This window comes from Eublepharis macularius, chromosome 10 (genome assembly GCF_028583425.1).
Source record: "Eublepharis macularius isolate TG4126 chromosome 10, MPM_Emac_v1.0, whole genome shotgun sequence".
NCBI classification, from domain to species: Eukaryota; Metazoa; Chordata; class Lepidosauria; order Squamata; family Eublepharidae; genus Eublepharis; species Eublepharis macularius.
The window spans coordinates 31,220,054-31,245,673 of NC_072799.1; the positions used below are offsets into that span (position 1 = coordinate 31,220,054).

Here is a 25,620-nt window from a genome sequence, read left to right on the forward strand (position 1 = left end):
TTCTTTCTGTGTAACTGTAACAATGTCATATTTCTGTGTGTATTAGGGTTGCCAGCTCATGGTTGGGAAATTCCTGGAGACGGTGGGATATGGGGAGGGGAGGGACTTCAGCTAGCTATACTGCCATAAAGTCTATCTTCCAAGGCAGCCATTTTCTCCAGGGGAACTGATCCCTGTCACCTGGAGATGTTGTCATTCCATGGGATCTCCAGCCACCACCTGGAGGCTGGCACCCTAGTGTGTAGATAGATTATACATATTCATACGACTTAACGTTGTTCATCAAGAGTGATGCTCATTCTAAAATACTAGATACAATATAGTATTAACTGATTGTTCTATGACTCGTATATCATGGTTGCATGTTCACAATTTCATCTGTAATTTTGTTGTAGCTTTAACAATGTTGTTTTTAAACTTCATTATAAGTCATCCTGAGTCTGTAATTGGAGAAAGTCTGATTAAAAGTGTCTTAAATCAATGCTTCAACATATTTTGGAATATATCACAATACAGTATGCTATATTCATCTCTGCCTGTATCTTTGGTCTAAGGCCTAGGCCTTCAGTTGGTGGTGGAAAATGCCATCAAGTCATAGATGACTTGTGGTGACCCCCTGCTGGGGCTTTCAAGGCAAGAGACTAACGGAGGTGGTTTGCTATTGCCTGCTTCTGTATAGGGTCCCTGATCTTACTTGGGAGTCTCCCATCCAATTACTAATCAAGGCCAACCCTGCTTGGCTTCCAAGATTTGACGAGATCAAGCTTGCCTGGGCTATCCAGATCAGGGCAGGTCTTCAATGAGTGGTGCCAAATCTGGTCAGGTCCCTTAACCTTTGCTCATAACTTCTCCTTCTAATGGAATGCTTTGTTCCTTTGCAGCTCTTTCTCAGTTAAATAGTATCTTTGCTGCCTAAGAAATCAATGCCTAGTGAAAAGGATCTAGGAAGCTCCCCTGGACCAGTGTCTCAGACTGAGATCCCATTATCAGAAGCTACTGATTACATCTACTCCCCCCTCCCTTCTCCACCTATATATCTGACCAGTTTCTTCTTACTTTCCATGCATCTGAAGAAGAGAATTGTGATTCTAGAAAGCTTATGCTACAGTAAAGTTGGTTAATCTTAAAGGTGCTACTGGACTCTTTTCTATTTTTGCTACTACAGACTAACACGGCTAACTCCTCTAGATCTGTAAGACAGATCTGTGGCTCGTTGGGTCTGTGAGGGTAGTTGAAGAAATCCGCAAGTCCTCCAGAAGGGCAGAAGGCTACCATACTCATGCTCACCTGCCTAACACTGAAAACAGAACCCGCTGAGTTTTTTAGAAATGGGAAAAGGGACTCTATCTTAGGAAATCTGTTTCTCCCTTTTTAAAAAGGTAGGAGAACATTGAAAAAATGTCCTTGATATTGATTGTCTTAATCTCACACTGTGCAATCTGCCTTGAGTCTCAGTGAGAAAGACAGACTATAAATGACATAAATATATAAAAATAAATACTAGGAAATTGAGTCATATTTTTTCATGGAGAGAGGCTACTGGAGAAAGGGAAAGAGGGAAAGCTGAAGTCAGGGTGGTATATAAAGGTAGGTTGGTTGGTAGGAGTGAGGGAGAGAAGGAAGCGGGTAAAAGGTAGAAACTAGGGATGTGCGTTTCGGCATTCAGAATGCCGAAAGAATGCCGAAACAAAAGTGTTTCGGCTTCTTTCAGGGAATGCCGAAACGTTTCGGGGAATCCCGAAACGTTTCGGGTAGCCGAAAGAAAAAAGCCGAAACGTTTCGGGATTCTTTCGTCTTTCATTCGGCTTTTCAATGGGAAAATGCCTCCGTCTTCCCGGACGTCTGGGGGAGGCATCTTCCCACCGAATAAGCCCAAAATTGGTGGGGACCTTCCTCTAACCCTTCTCTAACAACCACCCAAGTTTCAGACAGATTGGACTTTGGGGGGCCATGTTATGGCCCCCCAAAGCAGGTCCCCCCATCCTCCCATAAAGGAGCATCTTCTTCATTATTTCCTATGGGGAAAAAATGAAGAAGCAGGCTTCCTTTGCCAGGGGTGGCATTTTGCATGCAAAATGCCCCCTTACCCTCAGGGGCCCTTCTCCCACCCCTCCTCCCACCCCCCACCAAGGCTCAGCCTGCTCCCACTTGGGGGGGCCATTTCATGGCCTCCCCAAGTAGGTGCTCTAATCTCTACCACTGACAGCTGGGGGAGGCTTGTGTTGCCAGGGGTGGCATTTTGCATGCAAAATGCCCCCCAACCCTCTGGGGCCCTTCTCCCACCCCTCCTCCCACCCCCCACCAAGGCTCAGCCTGCTCCCACTTGGGGGGGCCATTTCATGGCCTCCCCAAGTAGGTCCTCTCAGCCCCTAAATTCCACCCCTTACAGCTCCACACAAACCCAATTCCCCCCAGCTGCCACACACAGACCCAAATCCCCACATTAGCCCCTCACAGACCCAAATCCACCCCCACCTGCCCCACACCCATAACCCCAGGAACAGGCTGGCAAAGGCCAGCCCTCTCCCTTTGTTCCCTATGCTGGGAACTTCTAAACTCTCTTTCCCTGGGCAATTCTGCACAGCCCAGGGGTGCCACAATGGTGGGCACACTTCTGAGTGCCAGCTGGTCCCTGTGAAAGAGCACCTGAACCACAGACACCCTCCCTCAAATTCCCCCACCACCTACAGAGATGGCTGGCCAGCCAGCCCCATTGTTCCCTATGATGGGAACCAACTGCACAACAAAGAATAAAACAAGAACAACACAAAATAAAGTTTTTTAAAAATTATTTTCTCCCTTCCAAAGTACAAGTAGGCAAAGCATTATGACACATAACACCAGCAGTCCCCCACACAGAAAAATAACACAACTCACTTAACATCAGAGAATCACAAAGCACGATTCCTGTCAAAAACACTTTATTTCTTGAACAGCTTTAGGCTACACAGCAGGGGGGGAACACCAAAGGGCATGGCAGCAGTATCTTACACAAAAATAACACAACTCACTTAACATCAGAGAATCACAAAAGCACAATTCCTGTCAAAAACACTTTATTTCTTGAACAGCTTTAGGCTACACAGCAGGGGGGGGAACACCAAAGGGCATGGAAGCAGTATCTTACACAAAAATAACACAACTCACTTAACATCAGAGAATCACAAAAACACAATTCCTGGCAAAAACACTTTATTTCTTGAACAGCTTTAGGCTACACAGCAGGGGGGGAACACCAAAGGGCATGGAAGCAGTATCTTACACAAAAATAACACAACTCACTTAACATCAGAGAATCACAAAAACACAATTCCTGGCAAAAACACTTTATTTCTTGAACAGCTTTAGGTTACACAGTAGGAGGGCACAAAAGGGCATGATAGCAATGTACTACAAAAAATAATACAACCCACTTCACCGTTTTTGACAGCAATTGTGTTTGTGTGATTCTCTGATGTGAAGTGAGTTGTGTTATTTTTGTGTAGTACACTGCTTTCCTGCTCTGTGGTGCCTTCCTACTGTGTAACCTAAAGCAGTTACAGAAATAAAGTGCTTTTGACAGCAATTTTTTGGGGTGATTCTTTAATGTGAAGTGAGTTGTGTTATTTTTGTGTAAGATACTGCTTCCATGCCCTTTGGTGTCCCCCCCCTGCTGTGTAGCCTAAAGCTGTTCAAGAAATAAAGTGTTTTTGACAGGAATTGTGCTTTTGTGATTCTCTGATGTTAAGTGAGTTGTGTTATTTTTGTGTAAGATACTGCTGCCAAGCCCTTTGGTGTTCCCCCCTGCTGTGTAACCTAAAGCTGTTCAAGAAATAAAGTGTTTTTGACAGGAATCGTGCTTTGTGATTCTCTGATGTTAAGTGAGTTGTGTTATTTTTCTGTGTGGGGGACTGCTGGTGTAATGTGTCATAATGCTTTGCCTACTTGTACTTTGGAAGGGAGAAAATAATTTTTTAAAAACTTTATTTTGTGTTGTTCTTGTTTTATTCTTTGTTGTGCAGTTGGTTCCCATCATAGGGAACAATGGGGCTGGCTGGCCAGCTATCTCTGTAGGTGGTGGGGGAATTTGAGGGAGGGTGTCTGTGGTTCAGGTGTTCTTTCACAGGGACCAGCTGGCACTCAGAAGTGTGCCCACCATTGTGGCACCCCTGGGCTGTGCAGAATTGCCCAGGGAAAGAGAGTTTAGAAGTTCCCAGCATAGGGAACAAAGGGAGAGGGCTGGCCTTTGCCAGCCTGTTCCTGGGGTTATGGGTGTGGGGCAGGTGGGGGTGGATTTGGGTCTGTGAGGGGCTAATGTGGGGATTTGGGTCTGTGTGCGGCAGCTGGGGGGGAATTGGGTTTGTGTGGGGCTGTAAGGGGTGGACTTTAGGGGCTGAGAGGACCTACTTGGGGAGGCCATGAAATGGCCCCCCCAAGTGGGAGCAGTCTGAGCCTTGGTGTGGGGTGGGAGGAAGGGTGGGAGAAGGGCCCCAGAGGGCTGGGGGGCATTTTGCATGCAAAATGCCACCCCTGGCAACACAAGCCTCCCCCAGCTGTCAGTGGTAGAGATTAGAGCACCTACTTGGGGAGGCCATGAAATGGCCCCCCCAAGTGGGAGCAGGCTGAGCCTTGGTGGGGGGTGGGAGGAGGGGTGGGAGAAGGGCCCCAGAGGGTTGGGGGGCATTTTGCATGCAAAATGCCACCCCTGGCAACACAAGCCTCCCCCAGCTGTCAGTGGTAGAGATTAGAGCACCTACTTGGGGAGGCCATGAAATGGCCCCCCCAAGTGGGAGCAGGCTGAGCCTTGGTGGGGGGTGGGAGGAGGGGTGGGAGAAGGGCCCCTGAGGGTAAGGGGGCATTTTGCATGCAAAATGCCACCCCTGGCAAAGGAAGCCTGCTTCTTCATTTTTTCCCCATAGGAAATAATGAAGAAGATGCTCCTTTATGGGAGGATGGGGGGACCTGCTTTGGGGGGCCATAACATGGCCCCCCAAAGTCCAATCTGTCTGAAACTTGGGTGGTTGTTAGAGAAGGGTTAGAGGAAGGTCCCCACCAATTTTGGGCTTATTCGGTGGGAAAATGCCTCCTCCAGGCGTCCTGGAAGACGGAGGCATTTTCCCATAGAAAAAAGCCGAAAGAATGCCGAAAGAATGCCGAAAGAATCCCGAATCCCGAATCCCGAAAGAGATTCTTGTTTCGGCTTTCAGCTTTAACGATAGAGAATTTTCTTTCGGCTTTCTACTTTCGGCTATAGCCGAAAATTTTTGGCTTGCACACCCCTAGTAGAAACTGGTTTATTGGAGTTTATTGCTACTAAAATTGCTAGCCAATCTTGCCGTTTCTTGTTCTGATAGTAATGTTGAAGATACCTGGTGGGGTTTCATTCTCTGGGCATCCATGCCTAAGAATAGGATTGCCAGCTCCTGGTTGGGAAATTCCTGAAGATTTTGGGAATAGAACCTGGAGAGGGCAGGATTTCAGGATGCAAAGGACAATCAGCAAGGTATAATGCCATACAGTCCATATTCCAAAGTAGCCATTTTCTCCAGGAGAACTGATCTGTATGGCCTGGAGATCAGTTGTAATTATGGGAGAACTCCAGCCACCACTTGGAGGCTGGCAGCCCTACCTAGGAATGATGCTATTGCATTGGCAATGCTGACAGGGTTTTTGCCTGGAAGTATTTGAGGGCTGTTTGGTAAGGTATTTTCCCTCCTTCTCTACCGATGCCCAGTAAGATATCCAAGTGCCTACTTCTGCCCCACACTTTTGCTGCTCCTCTCTCTATTAGCAAGACCAGGGAAACCACTCATTAAAGAACAATCTCATTGTGAATCGCTAGTTGAGAAATTAATCATTTGAAATTTGTATAGCAAATGGAAATCAGGTTATAGGAAATGGAAAAATAAGTGGTTTGTTTGTATCCAGCAATCACCATAGTGTTCCGCTTAGAATAATCTGGCATTTAATTTGAATTCTGAAAGGTGAAACTGGAGCCATTTCTTAAAGCAACACATATTGATAATTGATGCCACAGTAGACCACCTTCAAGCATGAAAATATTTAATGTATATAGTTTTATATAGTTAGCATCCTTAATCAGTATCTCTCAAGTATTCAACTGATATATGTAAGCCTATTTTTTTTCTAGCAAAAAAAAAGGGGGGGGGTAGAGCAGGGATACCTACAAAATCAGCAAATATGTCCATACAAATCTGCCCTGTGCCATCTAAAGCAGCATCTGTCGCCATTAGACATGGGCACAAACAGAAAAAAAACCCGAACATGGTGTTCGTTGTTCGTTGCCATCCACGAACAACGAACAATGAACACTGACTAACATGATCCTGTCATGAACATGTTCATTGTTTGTTGTTTGTGGAGGCCAGCAGGCTCTCCTCCAGCCATCAAGATCCCTACTGCACCACTCCCAGAAACCCTACCTGAGCAGGCAGCAGGAAATAATAAATAATAGCTTAGTCCCAGAGCCTGGCAGCAGCCCTATTACACCACAACTGTTGCCCATATTTATTTTTATTTATGTTATTTATAGTCTGACTTTCATGTTGTAAGAAAACAGGGTTTCCTGCTCAAATGGGCGTAGGATGGCAGATAAATTTAATACGGAGGCTTCATTTTTCAAAGTATACTTTAGCCCCTCTTGTAGCACACAACTTTGAAATTACTGTTCTGAGCATAGTTCCCTGTAGTGTTTAGAGACCAGTATTTGAATTTTTTTGTTCTGATGCTTCATGTAGCCTGCTTTGGTTCATTTCTAGTAACTGGTTTTGTTTCATTTAGATTTAAAGTCATACTTACTACACTGTCCCTACATGAGTAATATCCTGTTGGCGGATGCCTTTGTGTACACTGGTGTGTTAAAACAAAGGTGAGCTAAAACAAATAAACTCAGTGAATAAAACATTCAGATTGTATTCCTTTGAGCATTGGCTCAGTCATATATTGGTCCTGATGAAACTGACCCAAGTCTTCTCATTATTAGAGGGATAACTTTTCTAATGGCTGCAGATGATTTGATGCTGCTTCTAGAGCTCAAACAAATGCTAAACTGTGCTTGGCAATAGCTATGAAAGGAGACTTTGGGTTAAAAATAACTTTATACTAGAAATGCTGATATTAATGACATAACTACTTGTTACAAGGGAAACCATGGCTGTTTCCATGAAGATTCTTTGCTGATTGTTGTATTTTCAGGAATATCTATATAACATTGTCTTCTATTTGTCCTGTTCCTGTGTTTTTCACTGCTCTGTTGTGATCTTTTACAAACCTGGCTTGGTATGATCTTTTTGGAAAGATCACAGTCAACATTCCTTTAGATGCCTTGTAGACAGAAAGAGGCTCGCTTTTGCAAGCCCCACCCATATTGGTGTCCTTTTCCTTACCACAGACCCTGTGTTTGCCATTCCACCCCCCACCAAAGGTGGAATGCTTCAACAGACTATGTACTCTTTTTATTCATTTATTAACTTTCTTATATTATGAATGCTGTCTGATCTCTTGATTATAGAATACCTCTTCAGTCTTGCTATCTGAAGCCTGGTAATGGGAGGGGGCATGCAGACAAGCTCTCTCTCCACGGAGCACGATATCACAATTTTTGGAATTTCAAGCTAGATTTTCTCCATTCTGCCTTACAGGAGCAAAGCAGGAGATGGAGAAACCAACTAAAGGTTTTTAAACAGCAACACAGGACCATAGTGCTAGATGTGCAGCTCTGTCTAGCAGGAGATATTCCTAGTGTTGCTGGTGGCAGTGGCTGATGCCTAATTTGTTTTTGGTATCCTGGGGAGTTAGGGGGGGAAGGGGCATTGTTGCCAAGAGGAGGCTTGGGACAGCATTAACGTTTTTTGACCTCCCAGGGACCAACCCAAAAGAACAGGCAGGGCTTCCAAGTCTGTCCCTTCACAGTACAGTTTAGCTTTTTAACTACAGTATACTGAGCAGCTCACTGCACAAAGTTATCCTACCTTTTTCATGTGGCTGTTATAAAGTACAGCATATTCCCTTCTGTCTTGTTTCTCAGGATGACATTAAGAGCTGGGCATAGAAACAGGCACACATTTTTATTTCCATCTTTGTGGACATTCTGTTTCCCCTTGTAAATGGGCCTACTTAAAAGGCTTAATCTCCATCTGGTCCATCAGAAACAGATAGATTAATGCAGGGCTTTTTTTCTGGGAAAAGAGGTTGTGGAACTCAGTGGGTTGCCAGTAGGCCCTTATTTACTATTGTTTAATAGAGTGAGACTTTTAACATGTTTAACTGAAAAAATTGTTTTGGTAGTGGAGCGGAAGTCTCCAAACCCTGAGAAAAGAAAGAAGTGTGAAGATAAAGTATTATGCCTTTGCCAAGTAACTAAAATGAATCTGCACACCTCTGGCAGTCTACCAGCTGTCTATAGTCAAGCCACAATATGTGAGCTGTGTTCAGTATGGGAAGTCAAAAACTGTACACACCATGATTAGAAGGAACGGTTCCTCAAAGTTGGATGTTTTGATCCAGTATAACAATAAGAACAACAACATTCGATTTATATACCGCCCTTCAGGGCAACTTAGCACCCACTCAGAGCAGTTTACCAAGTATGTTATTATTATCCCCACAACAAATACCCTGGGAGGTGGATGGGACTGAGAGAGCTCCAGGAAGCTGTGACTAACCCAAGGTCACCCAGCTGGCTTCAAGTGGAGGAGTGGGGAATCAAACCCAGTTCTCCAGATTAGAGTCCTGCCGCTCTTAACCACTGCACCATGTTCTAGAAACTGCATTGAAGGAAGCTACTTAGAGAATAAATTTCTTCAAGAGACTATTGAACCACAAGTTGATTTGCAAAAAAAGAGTTTCCTGAGCCTGCTCTCATTTTTAATACTTAAAAAAGAAAGGAAAGGTGCAGATTGTTGTTAATCATTACTGTTAATGGGCCTTTCTCTGATGCAGGTCTAAAAGGGCTGCAGACCATGGTGATGTTTATTCAGGTATACAGTATCTGCTTCCTGTCACTGTCTTGTTTATCTGACAGCTAATTCTAGCATGAGTTTAATTTACTGAAGAGGATTTACATGTTTTGTTAAACAGTTGGCTTTCTTTTGCCAGTATGTAAAGCACGGCTTCCAGAATAGTTGATGTTCTGTGTTGTATCTGCAGCAACGTTTTAAAAGGTATCCTTTCAGATGATCCTTATTTGAGAACAATATTATTCATCTACTGTATACATGACCCAAAGGTTAAAAATATTCACAGCGATGTTCTGTAATTTCTTTCCTGTGGCTGAAAGAGCTTTTATTAAATTAGGTAGACTTTTTAGTTCACCCTATTATATAAGCAAATGAACAACCCAGCTTCATTTTTTTTAAAGCATGGACAAATATCAGTAGTTCTTAACACTATTATAGTTTGTGGTGCAGTTGCATTGTAGTTCCTTAAGTTCCTCTAGCATCAGTATATTATGATAATGATTTTGAGCTAGCTGTGTCATCAAGCAGGAGGGGGCAGCCTGCTTAAAATAGCAAGATTTAGGATGCTGAGATGTTGTCACATCTCAGAAACTAAGCAAGGTTGGCCTTGGTTAGTAATTGGATGGGAGATATCCAGCAAAGACCAGGGTTGCAGATGCAGGCAATGACAAACCACCTCTATTAGCCTCTTGCCATGAAAACTCCACCAGGGGTCACAATAAATCAGCTATGACTTGATGGCACTCTCCCCCACCACAAAAGATCAGCAAACTGACAGTTCATTTGCTTATTTTACTACAATGCATGAGATAATGCCACTTGGCATTTAAGCTCTAGATACCAAAATATCTTGAGCCATCTCTGTAAAGACTTATTTGTGGAGAAGCCTGACACCTTCTCATACAGGGTATTGATAGATGTTCTCAGACTTCTATGTCGTTTCTTATATGAGCTAAGTATTTCTGAAGCCTCAACAGGTAACAAGAGGCATCTAGGCTAAGTCCTGATAGAACAGCAAGATTCGAATCTTGCTCTTCTACTACAGATCAACACAGCTTTCCACCTGAAACTAAGTTCTGATAGTAACTCATGAGAGAGACCTGGTATAGCAAACCATTATTTGGACAGCAAGTGCTGTTTGGCCAAATACATCGTGAACCAGAAGATCTACTTTGCATAACATCTTTTGTGCTGTGGTCCAAATGCTTTTGCCTCCTCACTGAATAACTGCAGAATGCTTAGACTTCAGCACCTAGTTACCTCCTGACAATGGTGTAGCTCAGTCCAGACTGAAAAGTGCCACAAGCAGGAACTAAAGCAGCCTTAGGCAGGATCTTGGGACATAAAGGCTAACCTCATAAACTTCTTCCCTTCACAAAAATAATCCACTCCTGATTTCCCTTTCACTCCTGCATTTGTAATTTGAACTTAATTCAAACTCAAAGAGGGATCTCAAAAGAAATCCTTCTTTGATAAAAAATTGAGGGAGTTCAAGTCTTTGGATCCAGAGGAGTTAGCCGTGTTAGTCTGTAGTAGCAAAATCAAAAAGAGTCCAGTAGCACCTTTAAGACTAACCAATTTTATTGTAGTCTGATCTCACCTTGTGATTCCTTTATTAATAAAAATAACAATAAGCAACTTCAAGTCTCATCTTTTTTTTTTTACCATAAAGCATAGTGTATATAACAATAGTTAAAGTACATAAAACAATAATTAACAGAAAACAGATTGGAGGGTTCTCACAGTCTGACTTTGATCAAGCCAGTCCCTTGAAGTCGAATGGACCTGCAACTCTGCTCTGCCTTGGTGTGTTGTCCATCATCTTTCTTTCCAAGAGTTCCTAAGATAAATTTTTAAGCAAATTGGAGTCCTCCTGAGGCAAGCTGCCTGCTACTCTAAGCCCTCCAATCACTTTAGGAAGATTGTGCCTTTTTTTCCCCCTTACGTAGAATAACTCGAATCTTTAGCCCCCTAGTGGAGTCTGGGTTACACAAACACACAAGGTATATTTTAAAACCAATTACCAGCATAGTGGAAGAAAGCACTTTTTGCTTACTAAAAGTTGATATTGATGCATAAAACAGTAAAATTAGTATGAGGCTTATGTGAGTGTTCTCCTACTCTCCATATCATATCCATTGTAGCTGTGGCTGGCTATGCAATGGACTGAGAGATGGAATTGTTCAAGAAGAAAAGAATCTAATTTTGCACTGAACACCAAATGTCAGATGCAAACAAATCAGCAAATGTACCAATTTCTTCTCTTGTGAGAACCTTGCTACTAACAATAAATAATGATAGCTTTTATGTATCATCTCTAATAAAAGAATGGGTAATTCTATCTTGTCTGTGGAGGCATAACTTACAAGAAAATAGTGATGTGGTATATAACAAAGCCTTACTACTAGAGATGGGCACAAAACAGGGGGGAAATGAACCCTCAATTTTGTGGTTCGTCGTGTTCCATGAACGTTCACAAAATTGTCCTGTTTTGCAAAACGATTTTTAGGTTCGTGATTTATCAGATCCCGGGGCCCTACAACAGCCCCCTTCATATGCAGAGATGCCAAACTCACAGGGAAACTTCAGCAGGCTCTCCTCCAGCCACCCTCCACGTTTGGTAAAGATTGCAATACGTTGACCGGTAGACCACCTCTCTTCTGTCCTCTGTCAAGCTAAGTCCTAGAGCCAGGCAATGCCCTGAGACTGGGGTGGGGTGGGGTGGAGGAAAAAAGGCACCCTCACCCAACAACTTTCCCAGCAAGGACAACTGCAGAAAATAAGAGAGAGGCTTTTTAGTCTTTTTTTGAAGCAGCAAATCCAGCCAAAAGCTCCCAAATCCACTCTCTCTCACTCCAAATTCCAGCAACAGTTCCTCCCTCTCTGTCTACTGAAACTGAAAGCACGAGGCAGAGAGCTGTGCCATATATAAGAAACACTCACAGAGCAGAACAGGAGCTCTCTGGTTGGCAGATAGACCTGTCTTAACAGGGTTTGGAGGGATGAGATTAGTGTTCCCCTGGCTACAGAAGGTTCATCTCCCCCCTGCACATTACTCTCATAGAACAGAATGAGAGCTCCCAGGTTGGCAGGGAGAGCTGCCTCTCAAGGTTATATGGGCTAAGATTGGGGTTTCCACAGCAACAAAAGGTCTGCAGACATTCCAGGCCTATGTTACCTAGGTAATCAATGGATCGGCGCCAACCTGTCTGGCATCACAAAGCATTCACGAATTGAACAAATCAGCCCAAAAAGTTATGGATTTTGTGAAAAATGTGGCCCTACCAATCGCATTTTCCTGATACACAAATTGGCCCAATTCGTTACAAAATTTTATTTATATTTTGATTTGTGCCCATGTCTACTTACTACCATAAATATTATTTTGCTCTTTTCAAATAATTATTAATCAATATTTATAATTTAATTACTTATTAGTTACGATTCTTCATACCTGTGTAAAATGATTGAATATAATTGTTGTTTAAATTAAGAGATTATTAGGTAAACTCAGTTGCTGCACTACATTATATACCAGCAATGCATAATAATTGTTTATATGTCTTCTAAAGCTAATTAAAATCTAAATACTATGTTTTTAAATTCAGGTGTTCTAATTGATTTCTTTTAGAGAATAGTTATCTTGACAAACAAAATGTATTGAGCAAACTTATCCCTATAGGAGAAAAAAATGGTCAAGTATAACTTTTGAGGTTAGCCCCTACACAAACATATTGTGAGCGCAGCAGAATATGGGGTTGATATGCAGAGTGAACTTTTAGGAGACTCCATATTTTGTAAAGTAAGGGATGCCAGGTCTCCTTGGCGACTGGCAGGAGGGGGCAGTACTTACCTGGTTGTGTGCGCTCCTGATGCATGATGATTTCACTTCCGGAAGTGATGCCATTGCATTGACTGGGAGTGCCCGTGCCATCCATTTGGCTGGGTGGCCTGCCAGTGGCAGACAATCCCTGGTGGCTTGCCACCTCCCACTGATCGTGAGGGATTGGTGGGCAGAGTGGCAGACTGCACGGAGTTTGCCAGCCACCAGAGGGCATCTGGCAAGCCTATTGTTGGGCTTCAGTTTTAATTTCCTCAGTCAAGTATTGTGCAGGGGAGGGGGGCAACTACTGCTTTAAAGTTAGGATCATTTGAAAATGGATTTTTTTTCTGGGACAGAACTCTAAAATGGAGCTGTCCCGATTTTGGAGGGATTGCAGCTATGTGGATTTTTGCAAATTTTATGTCTTTCTTGACTTTGATTACAGAGAGTGTCTTGCCAGTTCTTGGAAGGAAAATATGGGAAACATATTAGAAAACTGCAGCTATAATTGAAAGAGAAAGTGGAATCACCAGTTTCAGCAAGATTTATTAAAAAACCAAAATTGGCTGATAACTGTGGAAGGCAAACTTTTAAAAAGAGCTGGAAGATAATATATAAAAAGTCAGACGGGAATTCATTGGTTTTGCAGCACGTGCTAGACCTGATGGATACCATAGAGACAGCAAACCTGGAGGAGCACATGGAAGGCCAGAACAATGAAACTTCAAATGGTTATGCACGATCTGCTCTCACAGTCAGTGAGGAAAACAAAAACAGCAACAGCAAAACAAAAGGATTACCCAATGGCTTGCGGAAGGGCACCAAGACGTACCCAGACTATATTCAGATTTCTATGCCTGCTGAATCTAGAAACAAATTTCCTTTGGAGTGGTGGAAAACTGGCATTGCCTTTGTATACGCTCTCTTCAGTTTAGTTCTAACATCTGTTATGATTACAGTAGTTCATGAGAGGGTACCTCCCAAGGAACTTAGTCCTCCATTGCCAGATAAGTTTTTTGATTACATTGATCGTGTGAAATGGGCTATTTTTGTATCAGAAATAAATGGAATAATACTAGTTGGATTATGGATAATCCAGTGTCTGTTTCTTAGATACAAGTAAGTATTCCTGCTTATTTCGTGCTTTTTAGTAAGAGATTCACAATTGTGCTTGTTGAGACCCAGTGTGGTGTAATGATTATAGTGTCTGATTAGGGTTTAGGAGAGTCTAGATTCAAATCCCATTCTACCATGGAAGCTTTCTGGGTGACTTTGGGACAGTTACACACTCTCATCTCACCTTTTATGCTCACCTTGTTGTGAAGGAGAGGAGAACAATGCTTTGGGTTTCCCTGTTAGGGATAAAGGCAGGCTATAAATGAAGTTAATAACTTTTATGGCATATCAAACAGTGATTTCAGAACAAGCAGAACTAAAGCAGTTTTTTATCATGCCTTTCCTCCAAGGAGCTCAGTGTGGTATATGCAGTTCTCCCTTTTTACATTGTGAGAAAGTTTAGGCTGAGAGAGTGTAACTAGTCCAAAGTCACCCAGCAAACTTCACAGTAGAATGGGGATTTGAACCTGGATTGCCCAGATCCTAGTCCAAAACTTTAACCACAACATGCTGACTTAAAGTAAATGACCAGCGATCTCATGGGGAAACTTTCTTCAACCATTAGCAACAGAAAGAGCTATTGTTAATCTTGGGTGACCAAGTTAACAGAATAAGTTGGGGTGGTTACATTTGAAATGGGTTGTAACTTGGGAGCAAAATCAAATTCATTTGTTCAAATACGGAGGGAGAGTGATACAACCTGAAAAAGCGGTTAGTGAGGGGATGTAGCTTAGCAGTAGAGCACATACTATAAACACAGATGGTCCTTGGCATCACCAGTGAAAAGCTTTCTGGTGACAAGTGTTGGGAAATACTTTTTCCTGTCTGAGATTCTGAAGAGCAGCTGCCAGTCAGAGTAGATAATATATTAATGCAGAAGGAAGAAAATATTTTGATGTTAGTTGTTATTCATGACCTGGCTCCTCATGCGGAGAGATGTGGAGAAAGTTACATAGTGAACCATGAAACTTCTTGGTAGTAATTTACACAGACATCGGCAATTCCTGCAGTGAATGGAAAGCAGTTGAGAGCCAAGCTACAAGTGACTCCTGACACAGGTTGGACACTTGTAAGCTTACCTCAAGTTTTGATGGGAAATGTAGGCGGTCCTGGTTTTACAGCTTGGCTCTCCATTACAGCTGCAAGACCAGGATGCCTAGATTTCCCATCAAAACTTGAGGGAAGTTGACAAGTGTCCAACCTGTGTCAGGCATCACGTGTGGCTTGGCTCTGAGAAGCTGCATGATGCTCTTCCACACATATACATGTGGCTGCTGTCTTAGAAGTGCTGCATGTGGAGATTTCAGCCTATGTGAACTAGACCTATGATGGGAGTGGATTTTCAAATTTTGCAAGATTCAGAATTCCTTCATAAAATATAGGAGCAATTTGTCCTGTTGTATCCCTTCTGACAGGAAAAAACAAGTGATCGATTCATGCTTGCTTTTTGGAGCAGGAAGTGCAGCTTCAACTTCTTGATAAAATAATAATTACTTTAAGTTTATCATTACGGCACACATGCAGAATACAAATTAAGAATAAGCAAGGTTAAATGTAGGTTTTTCCAGGTGCTGCAAGAACATTGTAGCTACTTCTGAAACATTTTCCATGAATACTTGTAGCAAAATACTCAAAATGATCTCTCTTCAATATTGTTTACAGATCAATAGTGGGAAGAAGGTTCTTTTTCATATTGGGAACTCTGTACCTCTACCGCTGTATTACCATGTATGTTACCACCCTTCCAGTGCCTGGAATGCATTTTCAGTGTGCCCCAAAGGTAAAAAGAAAATACTGATGAATATAAATGATTTTTGTTTTTTGAGTGTGAGAGCTTGAAATGCTTTGTGCAATCAACTGCCTCCCTCACCTTGTATCTGTTTTTCTGCCCTGCCTTTTGTTGTAGCTAAATGGAGATTCTCAAGCGAAGGTTCAGCGGATCCTGCGACTAGTTTCCGGTGGTGGATTATCCATAACAGGCTCGCATGTCTTATGCGGAGATTTCCTGTTCAGTGGTCACACTGTATCGCTAACTCTCACCTATCTATTTATCAAGGAATGTAAGTCTATAGCAGTTGCAAATTAACAGTTGACAAAAGCACTTCAGGGATGCTTTTCTAGTGATTTTTATACCAGTGTAAGTGTACCTGAATATACTGTAATCTGGCATGTATATGTACAGTTCGAGCAGATGTTTCTTATTTTTTTTGGAGTACTAGGTATTATGAAATACCATGTGAAAGTCCTTTGAAACTGCTCTATATGGTGGCACCTATTTATTTATTTATGTCATTTATAGTATGCCTTTCTCACTGAGACTGTCATTTGTGTGGAGCAACTGACTGCTCTGAGCAAATTTTTTCCATGGCAGTGTGTGCATCTCGTTTGCTGTCCTACTCCATGGTGAGTGGATCCATGCAAATGATTTATCAAGTGAGAACAGCCACAACATGGATGTGGTACACAGCACAGTGACAGAGTACATTCTGCAAGCAGAAGTTCCCAGGTTCTTACACTCTGGCATGTTCTTTTAAAAGATGTCATAAACCAAGATTAGGAAAGACCTTTGCCTGGAACCTTGGAGAGTAATTGCTAATGGACTTAGATCAGAAATTACCAAACTATATACCAGGGCTCGTTAGTGTGCCTTGAAAGACTTACAGGTAGGCTGTAAACAGACTTTCACACACTGTTGGATAATGCACTCTCAACGCATTGTAGCATTTCATGAGTTGCAGGTAATTTGACCATGTATCTGTATCAGAAATGAATCGTTCCCAATGCAGAGATCCAGTAAAATTACCCACTATTAAGATTGTCTTCTGTGTCTGTTCTGGGCTCCCAATTCACAGAGATGCGCAGATGAGGTAACTTTTACTCTTAGGCTTTTTAACATGTAAAGCAAGCTTCAGGTGGAATAGCCAACTTGGAAGGGTATTTTAACCTCTTCTTTCTTAGATGCTGTCTGTTCAAAATAACACATGCATGCACCTGCAAACACACACAGAGGGTAATACAGATGAATCACCATAAAAATAAAACTTTGGGTTGCAAAACTGAAACATGAGCCAAATCCACATGTCCTTACATTTGTGCCACTTTTCCCTACCGCGGCGCTATATGCACTGCTGTTCACACATTCGCTATTCAATTCCGTCATTCTCTCACTATGGTTGCGCTTCAGCTGTACTCAGTTGAGAACGCCTTGACAAACGCTCTCCCGCTTGGAAATGATTCTTTCATGCTATTTTCAGTATGCATGTGAATGCTTACAAGCACTTCTCAAGAGACTGCCCCCCAAACCACCCCTCCTTCCAAATGCCTCCCATTTAAGGAACAAGGTTTCCCTCTGTAAAAGGATGCATATGGCCAGGACTGTGTCCGAAGCTCTTACGCTCCCTCTTTTTTCAATTTTTTTTAATATAGGCTTTCCTTGCGCTACTGCGACATCGCATTCTACTTTAGATCACTGTTGCTGCTTTGAATGCGGCGCCCTGTTAAAAGCAAAACCACATGCTAATGTTGGGTTGCAAGTTTAAGGGTAGGAAATTCATGGTGATTGCAGTGGCTGAACCTGGGAAGGGAGTTTGGAGAGGTATGGAGTGGTGGAGTCCACCATCCAAAACAGCTGTTTTCTCCCGGGCAACTGATTTCTATCATCAGGGGATCTGTTGTTATCCTGTGAGATCTCCTGGGAGGATTGCAACTCTGAGATCACTCATCACCAACTCCCACACCCGAACTTAATTTTTTCTTTTTTCTTTTTTGGTTTTAATAGCAAGAATTGTGATATAGTGCAAATGTGAAAGTGCCTGATTGATTAGCATTTGAGCGGGAACCTAACGGTCATGCAGAAAATAATCCAATCACAGCCTTCAATGGGGGCAGGGTGCTGCTTCAGCAAAATAATGAGAAATTGATATTGCGCAAATCTAAACCATTTTTAAAAAATTCTGTTGTCATCGGTGATATTGTCTCACTCCTCCCCATATCCTGAATTTCTCACAGTAATGTGCACAAATTATAGCGCCATGCAGATGCTATTTGGGCAGGAATGTGAATGCCTGCTCGGTAATTGCGGAATAGAAAATAAAGAAATCATTGCGAGAGGAAAGCAGAAGGCAAGACAGTGTGGATTCTTCTATGATTTGTCTATGTAGGCCCATGAGCTGTCTACATAAGGTGGCTTCATATGTATGATTTCACAAATGGCCTCAGTAAGAGAGCAGTCATGTATAAACCAGCTATAGGTTGTTTCCAAGCACAGGCTATTGAATGTTATTAGCCCTACTTTTTGAACTTTTCTCTAACCTGCAGGGGAAAAAAAAAGAGATTTGTATCTGGTTTTTCCCAAGCCCTCCTTGTCTATGAATTTGCCTAGAGCAGAGCGAAGTGCTTGTCTCACCAGTCACCATGCAAACTGTACTAGTTGCTTTGTTCCTAAATTCTTTAGGTAGCTTATATATATTTTTAAAAGTACTTGCAGCATGCATCCCTAGAATCAGAGCTGCCAGAGGAAGATATGATATGGAACCTTTATGTTCCATGTAGTTTGGCAAACGGTATTCCTGTGTCATTAATATTTTATGGAGGTGCGATTACAGATCATCTATGGATATTTTTATAATGATAATAAAAGTTATTAATTTACCTACTCATTTAGTATATGCTACTGGGAAAATGTCTCTCTATTCATTTTTTTAAAGGAGGGAAAGAATTTAGCTGTGGTTTTTTTCAATATCAACCGGTATAACAGTCTTCATTAGACTATCCTATGCATTTGATCTAATAATGTAATAACCTTTTTCCTATTGACACTTCTGCTTTGTAATCAGAGTGGGCTGTACATCAAGAGGATGTCTACTGATTTCTGTTTGGAAAAATTAATTTCTGAAGCAAGAGCAAATTCCGTTTCTGAAGCGGACTGCAATATGCTCTAATGATCTCCTTTGAACAGGCATTTTGCCAGTATAAAAATGTTTCCTGTGTTCTCATCCCTGTTTATCAATATATTTTATTCCCTGGCAGGAGATGCTGTACAAGCTTCCTTTCCCCCTCTTGCCCTTTATTTTTGGATTACGCAGTAAAAGACAGGAGTGCACTGCTTATTTTAGAGTTAATTTCATAAACTAGATGAAATAAATTTAAATTGGCAGTGGTTCTGATATCTTTCAAAAAGGCAGGGGAGGTTAGTGATCATCTGATCTAATTTTGCTGTTCCTTTCCTTCCTCAAACATAATTCTGATTTGTATTCTACCATGCATAATGGAGTGGCTTTTAAGTCAGATTCATGGATTGTGGAAACACCAGGGCTCATTTTGAGGGGGAACACGAAGGAACGCAGTTCCGTTAGTTCTCCAAAGAGGTCACGTGTCAGGTGGCCCCACCCACCTGATTTTTGTCCATTTGGGGCCCATTTTGGCCAGGATTGGGTCCAAAATGGCCAAGGTTGGACCTCTGACGGGTGGTGGATCACTCTCCCGCTCAGCAGCAGCCCAATTCTGACCATTTTGGGCCACTTTTCAGCCCCTTTTTGCCATTTTGGGCAGAATTTCGGCCCTGAATGGCCAGGATTGGGTCCAAAACAGCCAGGATAGGTGAGGTCAGGGGGTGTGGCATATGCAAATCAGTTATGCCAATGACACACTTCCAGTGATGTCAAGGGACATGGCATATGCTAATGAGTTCCTGCAGCTTTTTTTCTACAAAATGACCCCTGAGAAACACAGTAATGTGGAATGTTGGTCATCATAAACTGCTGTTGGTGAGCAGTCTGACTATATGGATGGATTTCTTTAACTTTGCATTTAAGAGCGCCAAACTATTGCAGAGCAAACTACATGGTTCCTGAGAGATTCAAATGTAAGACTACAATCTTAAATGAGGAAAAATTGTTCTGAGGCTGAGTGCAGTATTCTGTAATGATCTCTTTGAACTGGCATTTCGCCAGTATAAAAGATGCTTCCTGTGTTCTCATCACTGCACACTCTTTGTTAGAAAACGACCTGTGTTCTCATCCCTGCACATTCCTCACTTTTCTTGCTGCTGTTGTTATTATCTGGCTACGTGGTCCTACACCAACCTCGTTATAGTAGCCGAGGAGGAGGGGTTGCTGTTATTCTCCGTGAGTCCTTCAACTTCCGTAGATCTCCAGTACAAGCTATAGCTGGTATCGTACCTGTCTCTGGGAATTAAAGACAGATTGGGTATCCTTCTTGTGTATAGACCTCCTAGCTCCCCCATAAGCACCCTTTCTGAGTTGGCAGAGTTGCTAGCAGACATGGTGTTGGAGACACCTAGACTTATTGTTCTGAGAGACTGCAACATCCATGCTGAGTGTTCAAAGTCAGGCCCGGTTCAGGAATTTATAGCTTTACTGGCAAACCTGGGTTCACAAATTGTGACAGGCCCTACACGTGAAAGAGGCCACACCTTAGATTTAATATTTTGCACTGAGCCTTTAAGAGGAAACCTTGTTTCAACATTGGAAGTTTGACCTGAGCCATGGTCTGCTGAACAATGGTCATCATCTTCTGAAGGCAACAGTTAATATAGCCCCAACTCCCCACAAAATTGGACGTCCAGTTAATATGATTCGCCCACAAAGGCTCATGGATTCATCTAGATTCCAAAATGCCTTGTTGGATTTTAGAATCCCAGACACATGCCCCATGGTACCTGCTGTAGGAGTGTGGAATGCAAAGCTCCTTGAAGCTATTGACACCATTGCTCCTTATCGACCGCTCTGGACCCTTTCCAGTCAGGTTTCAGACCAGGGCATGGGACAGAGACAGCATTAGTAGCATTAGTGGATTATCTCCATCTGAATATGGACAAAGGCCATGCCTCCTTATTGCTTCAATTGGATCTCTCAGCAGCCTTTGACACAGTAGACGCCATCTTGTTGAGGAGTTTAGAAACAGAAGTGGGCATCAAAGGATGTGCCCTGGACTGGTTTAAATCGTTTCTCTTGGAGCGGACTCAAAGGGTGGCCGTTGGAGATCAACTATCTCCAGAATGGGAACTATCTTGCGGGGTTCCGCAGGGCACAATCTTATCTCCCATATTATTCAACCTCTACGTAAAACCTTTAGGAGAACTCAATTCGCAGCTACAGAGTTGGATGTCATCAATATGCAGATGACACTCAACTCTATATCTCACTATCCAGGTCCCCACAGGATGCAGTGGAAATCTTAGATCGCTGCCTGACAGCCATGGTGAAATGGTTGAAAAACAACAAATTGAACTTGAACCCAGACAAGATCAAAGTGATGCTTGTTGGGAAAGCAGAGATCTTGAAGAACATTGTACTCCCCACTTTCAAAGGAGTTTGTTTGACCCTTGCCGACTCAGTTAACAGGCGAGTAGTTATACTGGATCCAGTGTTATTACTAGAAAAGCAAGTTAAGGCAGCAGCAAAAAATGCTTACTACAACCTCACTCTGGCCTGGAAGATGGCTTCTTATCTTGACCCAGCCAACCTGGACACTTGGATCCATGCTATGGCAACATCAAGGCTTGACTATTGTAATGCTCTATACATAGGTCTCCCATCTAAGTTAACTAGGAGACTCCAATTAGTGCAAAATGCTGCAGCTTGACTGTTATCAGGAGTGAGCAGGAGCATGAACATCACTCCCATCCTACGGTCGCTCCATTGGCCACCCATCAGTTACCATACTCAGTTGAAGGTATTAGTTCTTACATACAAAGTTCTTCACAGCTTTGGTCTGGCGTACCTACAGGACCGCTTCCCTCCCTATGTTCCTCCACGGCAGCTTTGCTCATCTGAACAGGGTCTCCTGCAGGTGCCAGGCTGCACACAGGTGAAGTCAGCAGCAGCCCGTTCAAGGGCTTTCTCTGTGGTGGCCCCTATCCTGTGGAATGACCTGCCTGAGGAAGTCAGAAGAGCCCTCATTCTCCTGGCTTTTCATAAACAATACAAAACCTAACTATTAAAAAAGGGTTTTTTACTCAAGTGGGAGGGCTGTATTGTAGGGAAGGGGTCCAAGATGCTTCGCTAATGAGTTAGGGATCATAGACTTCATCACTATATGGCCTTACATATTATCTGCTGCTTTAAATATGTACTCCTATGTACCACCAGTGCTCCATGTTGTCTAATGTTAGTTCTAGAATTGATTATGTTCTGCTTCAGTATTTTTTCTATTCTGTATTGGATTCTTGCTAATACTATGTCTTTTAAACCTGATACTGATTGTAATAATCTCGTACTGTGTAATCCGCCTTGAGTCTCAGTGAGAAAGGCGGACAATGAATGATTGAATGAATGAATGAATATCCAGCAAGCCAAGAAGGAAGGAAGTTAGTTGTTGAGTGGAGAGAGTTGAGTGGAACAGAAAGAACAATATGGGAGAATGGTAGAAGCTGGCAACAAGGCTAGGTAGGAGGCTGGATTAGACCCTGCGGTCAGTAAATAGTAATCCTCATAATAAAGAAATAACCATGCAGTCTGAGATAATGCTGATTATGAAACCACATGTGAACATAGAAAGCTGATTGTACTGTCAGATCAATGCTCCATTTAGCCCCATTGCTACTTACTTCAACTGGCAGTTGCTCTTCAAGGTCTTTCCCTACTGGGTGTCAGGGATTGAGCCTGTGACAGTCTGAATGCAGAAGATGTGTTTTGTTCCCATGTGCTATGGGTTACCCAGGTCAGTTATTGTTATCTGTTGTGCAATCAACTGACAACACAGTGCAAAGTTTGCTGCTCAGCTGTACAACCTTATTTGCTTTCATATACAACTAAGAAAGATCTTTTCTCGCTCTGCCTCCAATGTGGCCTCTGTGTTCTAGTGACCTAAAGCACTGAATTTTGAGACTTTAGATGCATGCATTTGTATATGGTGATGATTTCAAATTAATATATATTGGTTCTACTATTTAATTTCTTGTACATATCTTCGGTTTTGGATAGATTCTCCTCGTCACTTTTGGTGGTATCACTTGATCTGCTGGTTGATGAGTGCTGCTGGAATAATCTGCATTCTGGTAGGACATGAACACTACACTGTGGATGTCATCATAGCTTACTATATCACCACAAGGCTCTTCTGGTGGTACCATTCAATGGCTAATGAAAAGGTGAGTAGTAACACATCAGCTTCAGGTCTCCCGTGTTAATTCTGATCTCTGCAAAGTGTATAATGCTAAGATGAGAGATGCCACACAAGCTAGGCTTTCGGACATTTCTCACTTTCCTTTTGAAAGAGTTTACTGGAGTCATAGGGTTGAACATCTGGAAAAATCTAGGACGTAATTCATAAAAATAAGTCACAACTAATCTAATTTAAACTCAAAGAGACTTACAACCTGCGCCCTTGCATGTATGTTGAGAAGAAAGTATTTCTGAGTCCATGGGCTGTAGTTGCAAGCAAGTGTGCGCAGGAGAGCAATCATGGATATTTAACTGTATGCTTTAACAGCATTGTCTTGAAAGAGACTCAATAGAAGCTAAATCTTGCTTAATTGTATCCATAGCATCTGTGTACACTGTGTTGGAAAGAACAGGCTTGGAGGGGGAAAATGGCGTAAATGTCTCCAAGAGATTTTTTTGTTTTTATGTTAGATTATTGTTTATCAAGCTGGCATTGCTTTCTAGAAGATAAAAACTATGTGATCAAGGATTGCCCAAAAACCTTAGGTTCACTGTCCGTCTTCTGTGCAGCCCCACATGGGACTGCGCCTGCGCAGGCCTGCCGACCGGATTTTTCTTTTCTAGACTATGTCCACTAGGGGGTGCACGTACGCACCAATGCGCATGTGCGGCTTTTCCCGCCCGAGCGACATTGGGCGACGTCGCCCCCTTCCCCTCAGTTTCTTCTTTGCCGCCGACCGGTAAAGATCTAGCTGTCCACTGTGAAGAAGATAATGCCGTTTTGTGAGGAGATCGTTCGTTTCGGCGAGAGATGGCTGAGAAAGCCTTATTCAAACGCTGTTCGACTTGCGCTACCAAGATGATGAGGATGGATGGCCATTCCGTTTGCCTCGAGTGCTTGGGTGAAGGACACATCGTTGAGAAGTGTGAGCATTGCCAACGATTTACGCCTAAGGCCAGGGCTGAGAGGGCTAACAGGTTGAATGCCCTACTCTGGAGGAGGGCTATGAGGGCATCGGGAGTCGCAGATACCCCTCAAAAAGGGCCGTCGCCAGTAAGCGGGACAGTTGAAGCCCCATCGGAGACTGCACAGTCTGCCCGTAGCTCCATTCCCACCCCCCGCTCCCGCTCTTCGGATCGGTTCCAATAAACTCCGACTCCGATCTCGGATCCGAAAGACGCCTCGGGCTCCACTTCGGATCGCGTGAAGCCTTCAAAGTCAGATCCGACTCGGAAACGACGATATCGATCCAGGTCTCCCTCGAGGTCAGAACCATTGCCTACGTCGACTCCGAAGGTGCAGAGGACTTCGTCGGATCCGAACATCCCGGCCGGATCGGCTCCTGAACCGTCGGATCCGACGCCGGAACCAACATCATCGATTCCGAAGCATACGGAGCCGACTCACCTCAGCCTCGCTCCGAAGCCTAGTGCTCGGTCGGAACCGCAGGCTTCGGATCTATTGACAACATCGGATCCGGTGACTTGGAGTCGAGACTGCGACCGTACCTTGCCCTCTCAGGGTGAGAAGAAAGCCAAGAAGAAGTCGAAGTACAGACAATCGACTTCGGTCCAAACTGATGAGGTGTTCTGGGAGAAGCCCAAGACTCCTTCCCCGCACCTGTCGCCTCCATCATACCATTCTTCTGGTGAGGATGGTGACCTGCCTGACGCTCCACCTCTTGCATCCCGTGCCAGGCCGGCTGATGATTTTACTGGTAGAGAGAATCTACCCTATCATTCACCGTGGAGAGGTTTTGAGAGAGAAGGCTCCCTCTATGCAAGGTCTCACCGATACTATTCCCAGTCCCTTGGCAGAGAGTATTGGGGTGACATATGGAGTGAGTTCTCCCGCTATGGGTCCCCCGGACGGGGTTCTCCCTACCAGCAGCGTGGGCCTTACCAAGATCCGAGCCCTAGCCCTCTGTCTGACCCATCACACGAGGACATCATTATTGGGACTGGTCGTATTTCTCCAACGGAAGATTACAGGCTCTATACAGAACAGATGGTCCGTATGGCCCGTTCCCTGGACATCGAGATTTCGGCTGTAGATCCGAAGCCAAAAGATAAAATTCTGCAGTATGTCCAATCTGGGAATCCGTAGACCATCTCATTCCCGTTCACAGAAGGATTAGTGGAAATCATCAACACGATCTGTGAAAAGCCAGCATCAGTTTACCCGACATCTCGTAAACTGGAAGCTCTATATAAGACCAGAGATGACGTCTGTACGTATATCTTTGCTCATCCACCACCTTCTTCCCTCATTACTGAGGAGATGCAGACCCGTCAGCGCCAGGGTTCCCATGCTGTACCCATTGACAAGGAAAGCAGGAAGCTAGATTCATTGGGCAAGAAATTATACTCGTCGGCGGCCCTTACACTGAAAATTTCCAATTACTCAGCAATCATGGCAGCCTATCAGATTTTCCTATGGAATCGCATGGCGGTCTTCATGGAGAAGCTTCCTGCTGATCAAAAAGTATTGGCTAAAGTAATACTTGATGAGGCGCTACGGCTGTCGCGACAACAAATCAACGCTGATTGTGACACGGTTGACACCTCTGCGAGAGCATTGGCATCCTCCATCGTGCTT

General features: G+C 43.3%; 1 protein-coding gene across 8 annotated transcripts in view; it reads left to right on the top strand.

Annotated features, from left to right (window-relative positions):
* The window catches only part of SGMS2 (sphingomyelin synthase 2), a 55,861-nt gene that overhangs the window by 23,553 nt on the left and 6,688 nt on the right, over nt 1–25,620 (top strand). For 2 of the 8 annotated variants that reach the window (XM_054989851.1, XM_054989853.1), the window contains 4 exons: nt 13,226–13,899; nt 15,559–15,676; nt 15,803–15,956; nt 22,842–23,008. In XM_054989851.1, the coding sequence (XP_054845826.1) occupies nt 13,445–13,899; nt 15,559–15,676; nt 15,803–15,956; nt 22,842–23,008 (894 nt within the window). In that variant the 5' untranslated portion in view covers nt 13,226–13,444. Of the gene's footprint in view, nt 1–6,780; nt 6,869–9,098; nt 9,162–13,225; nt 13,900–15,558; nt 15,677–15,802; nt 15,957–22,841; nt 23,009–25,620 lie in introns of those variants that run through there. The other 6 variants (XM_054989855.1, XM_054989856.1, XM_054989857.1 and 3 more) reach the window with 4 other exon arrangements.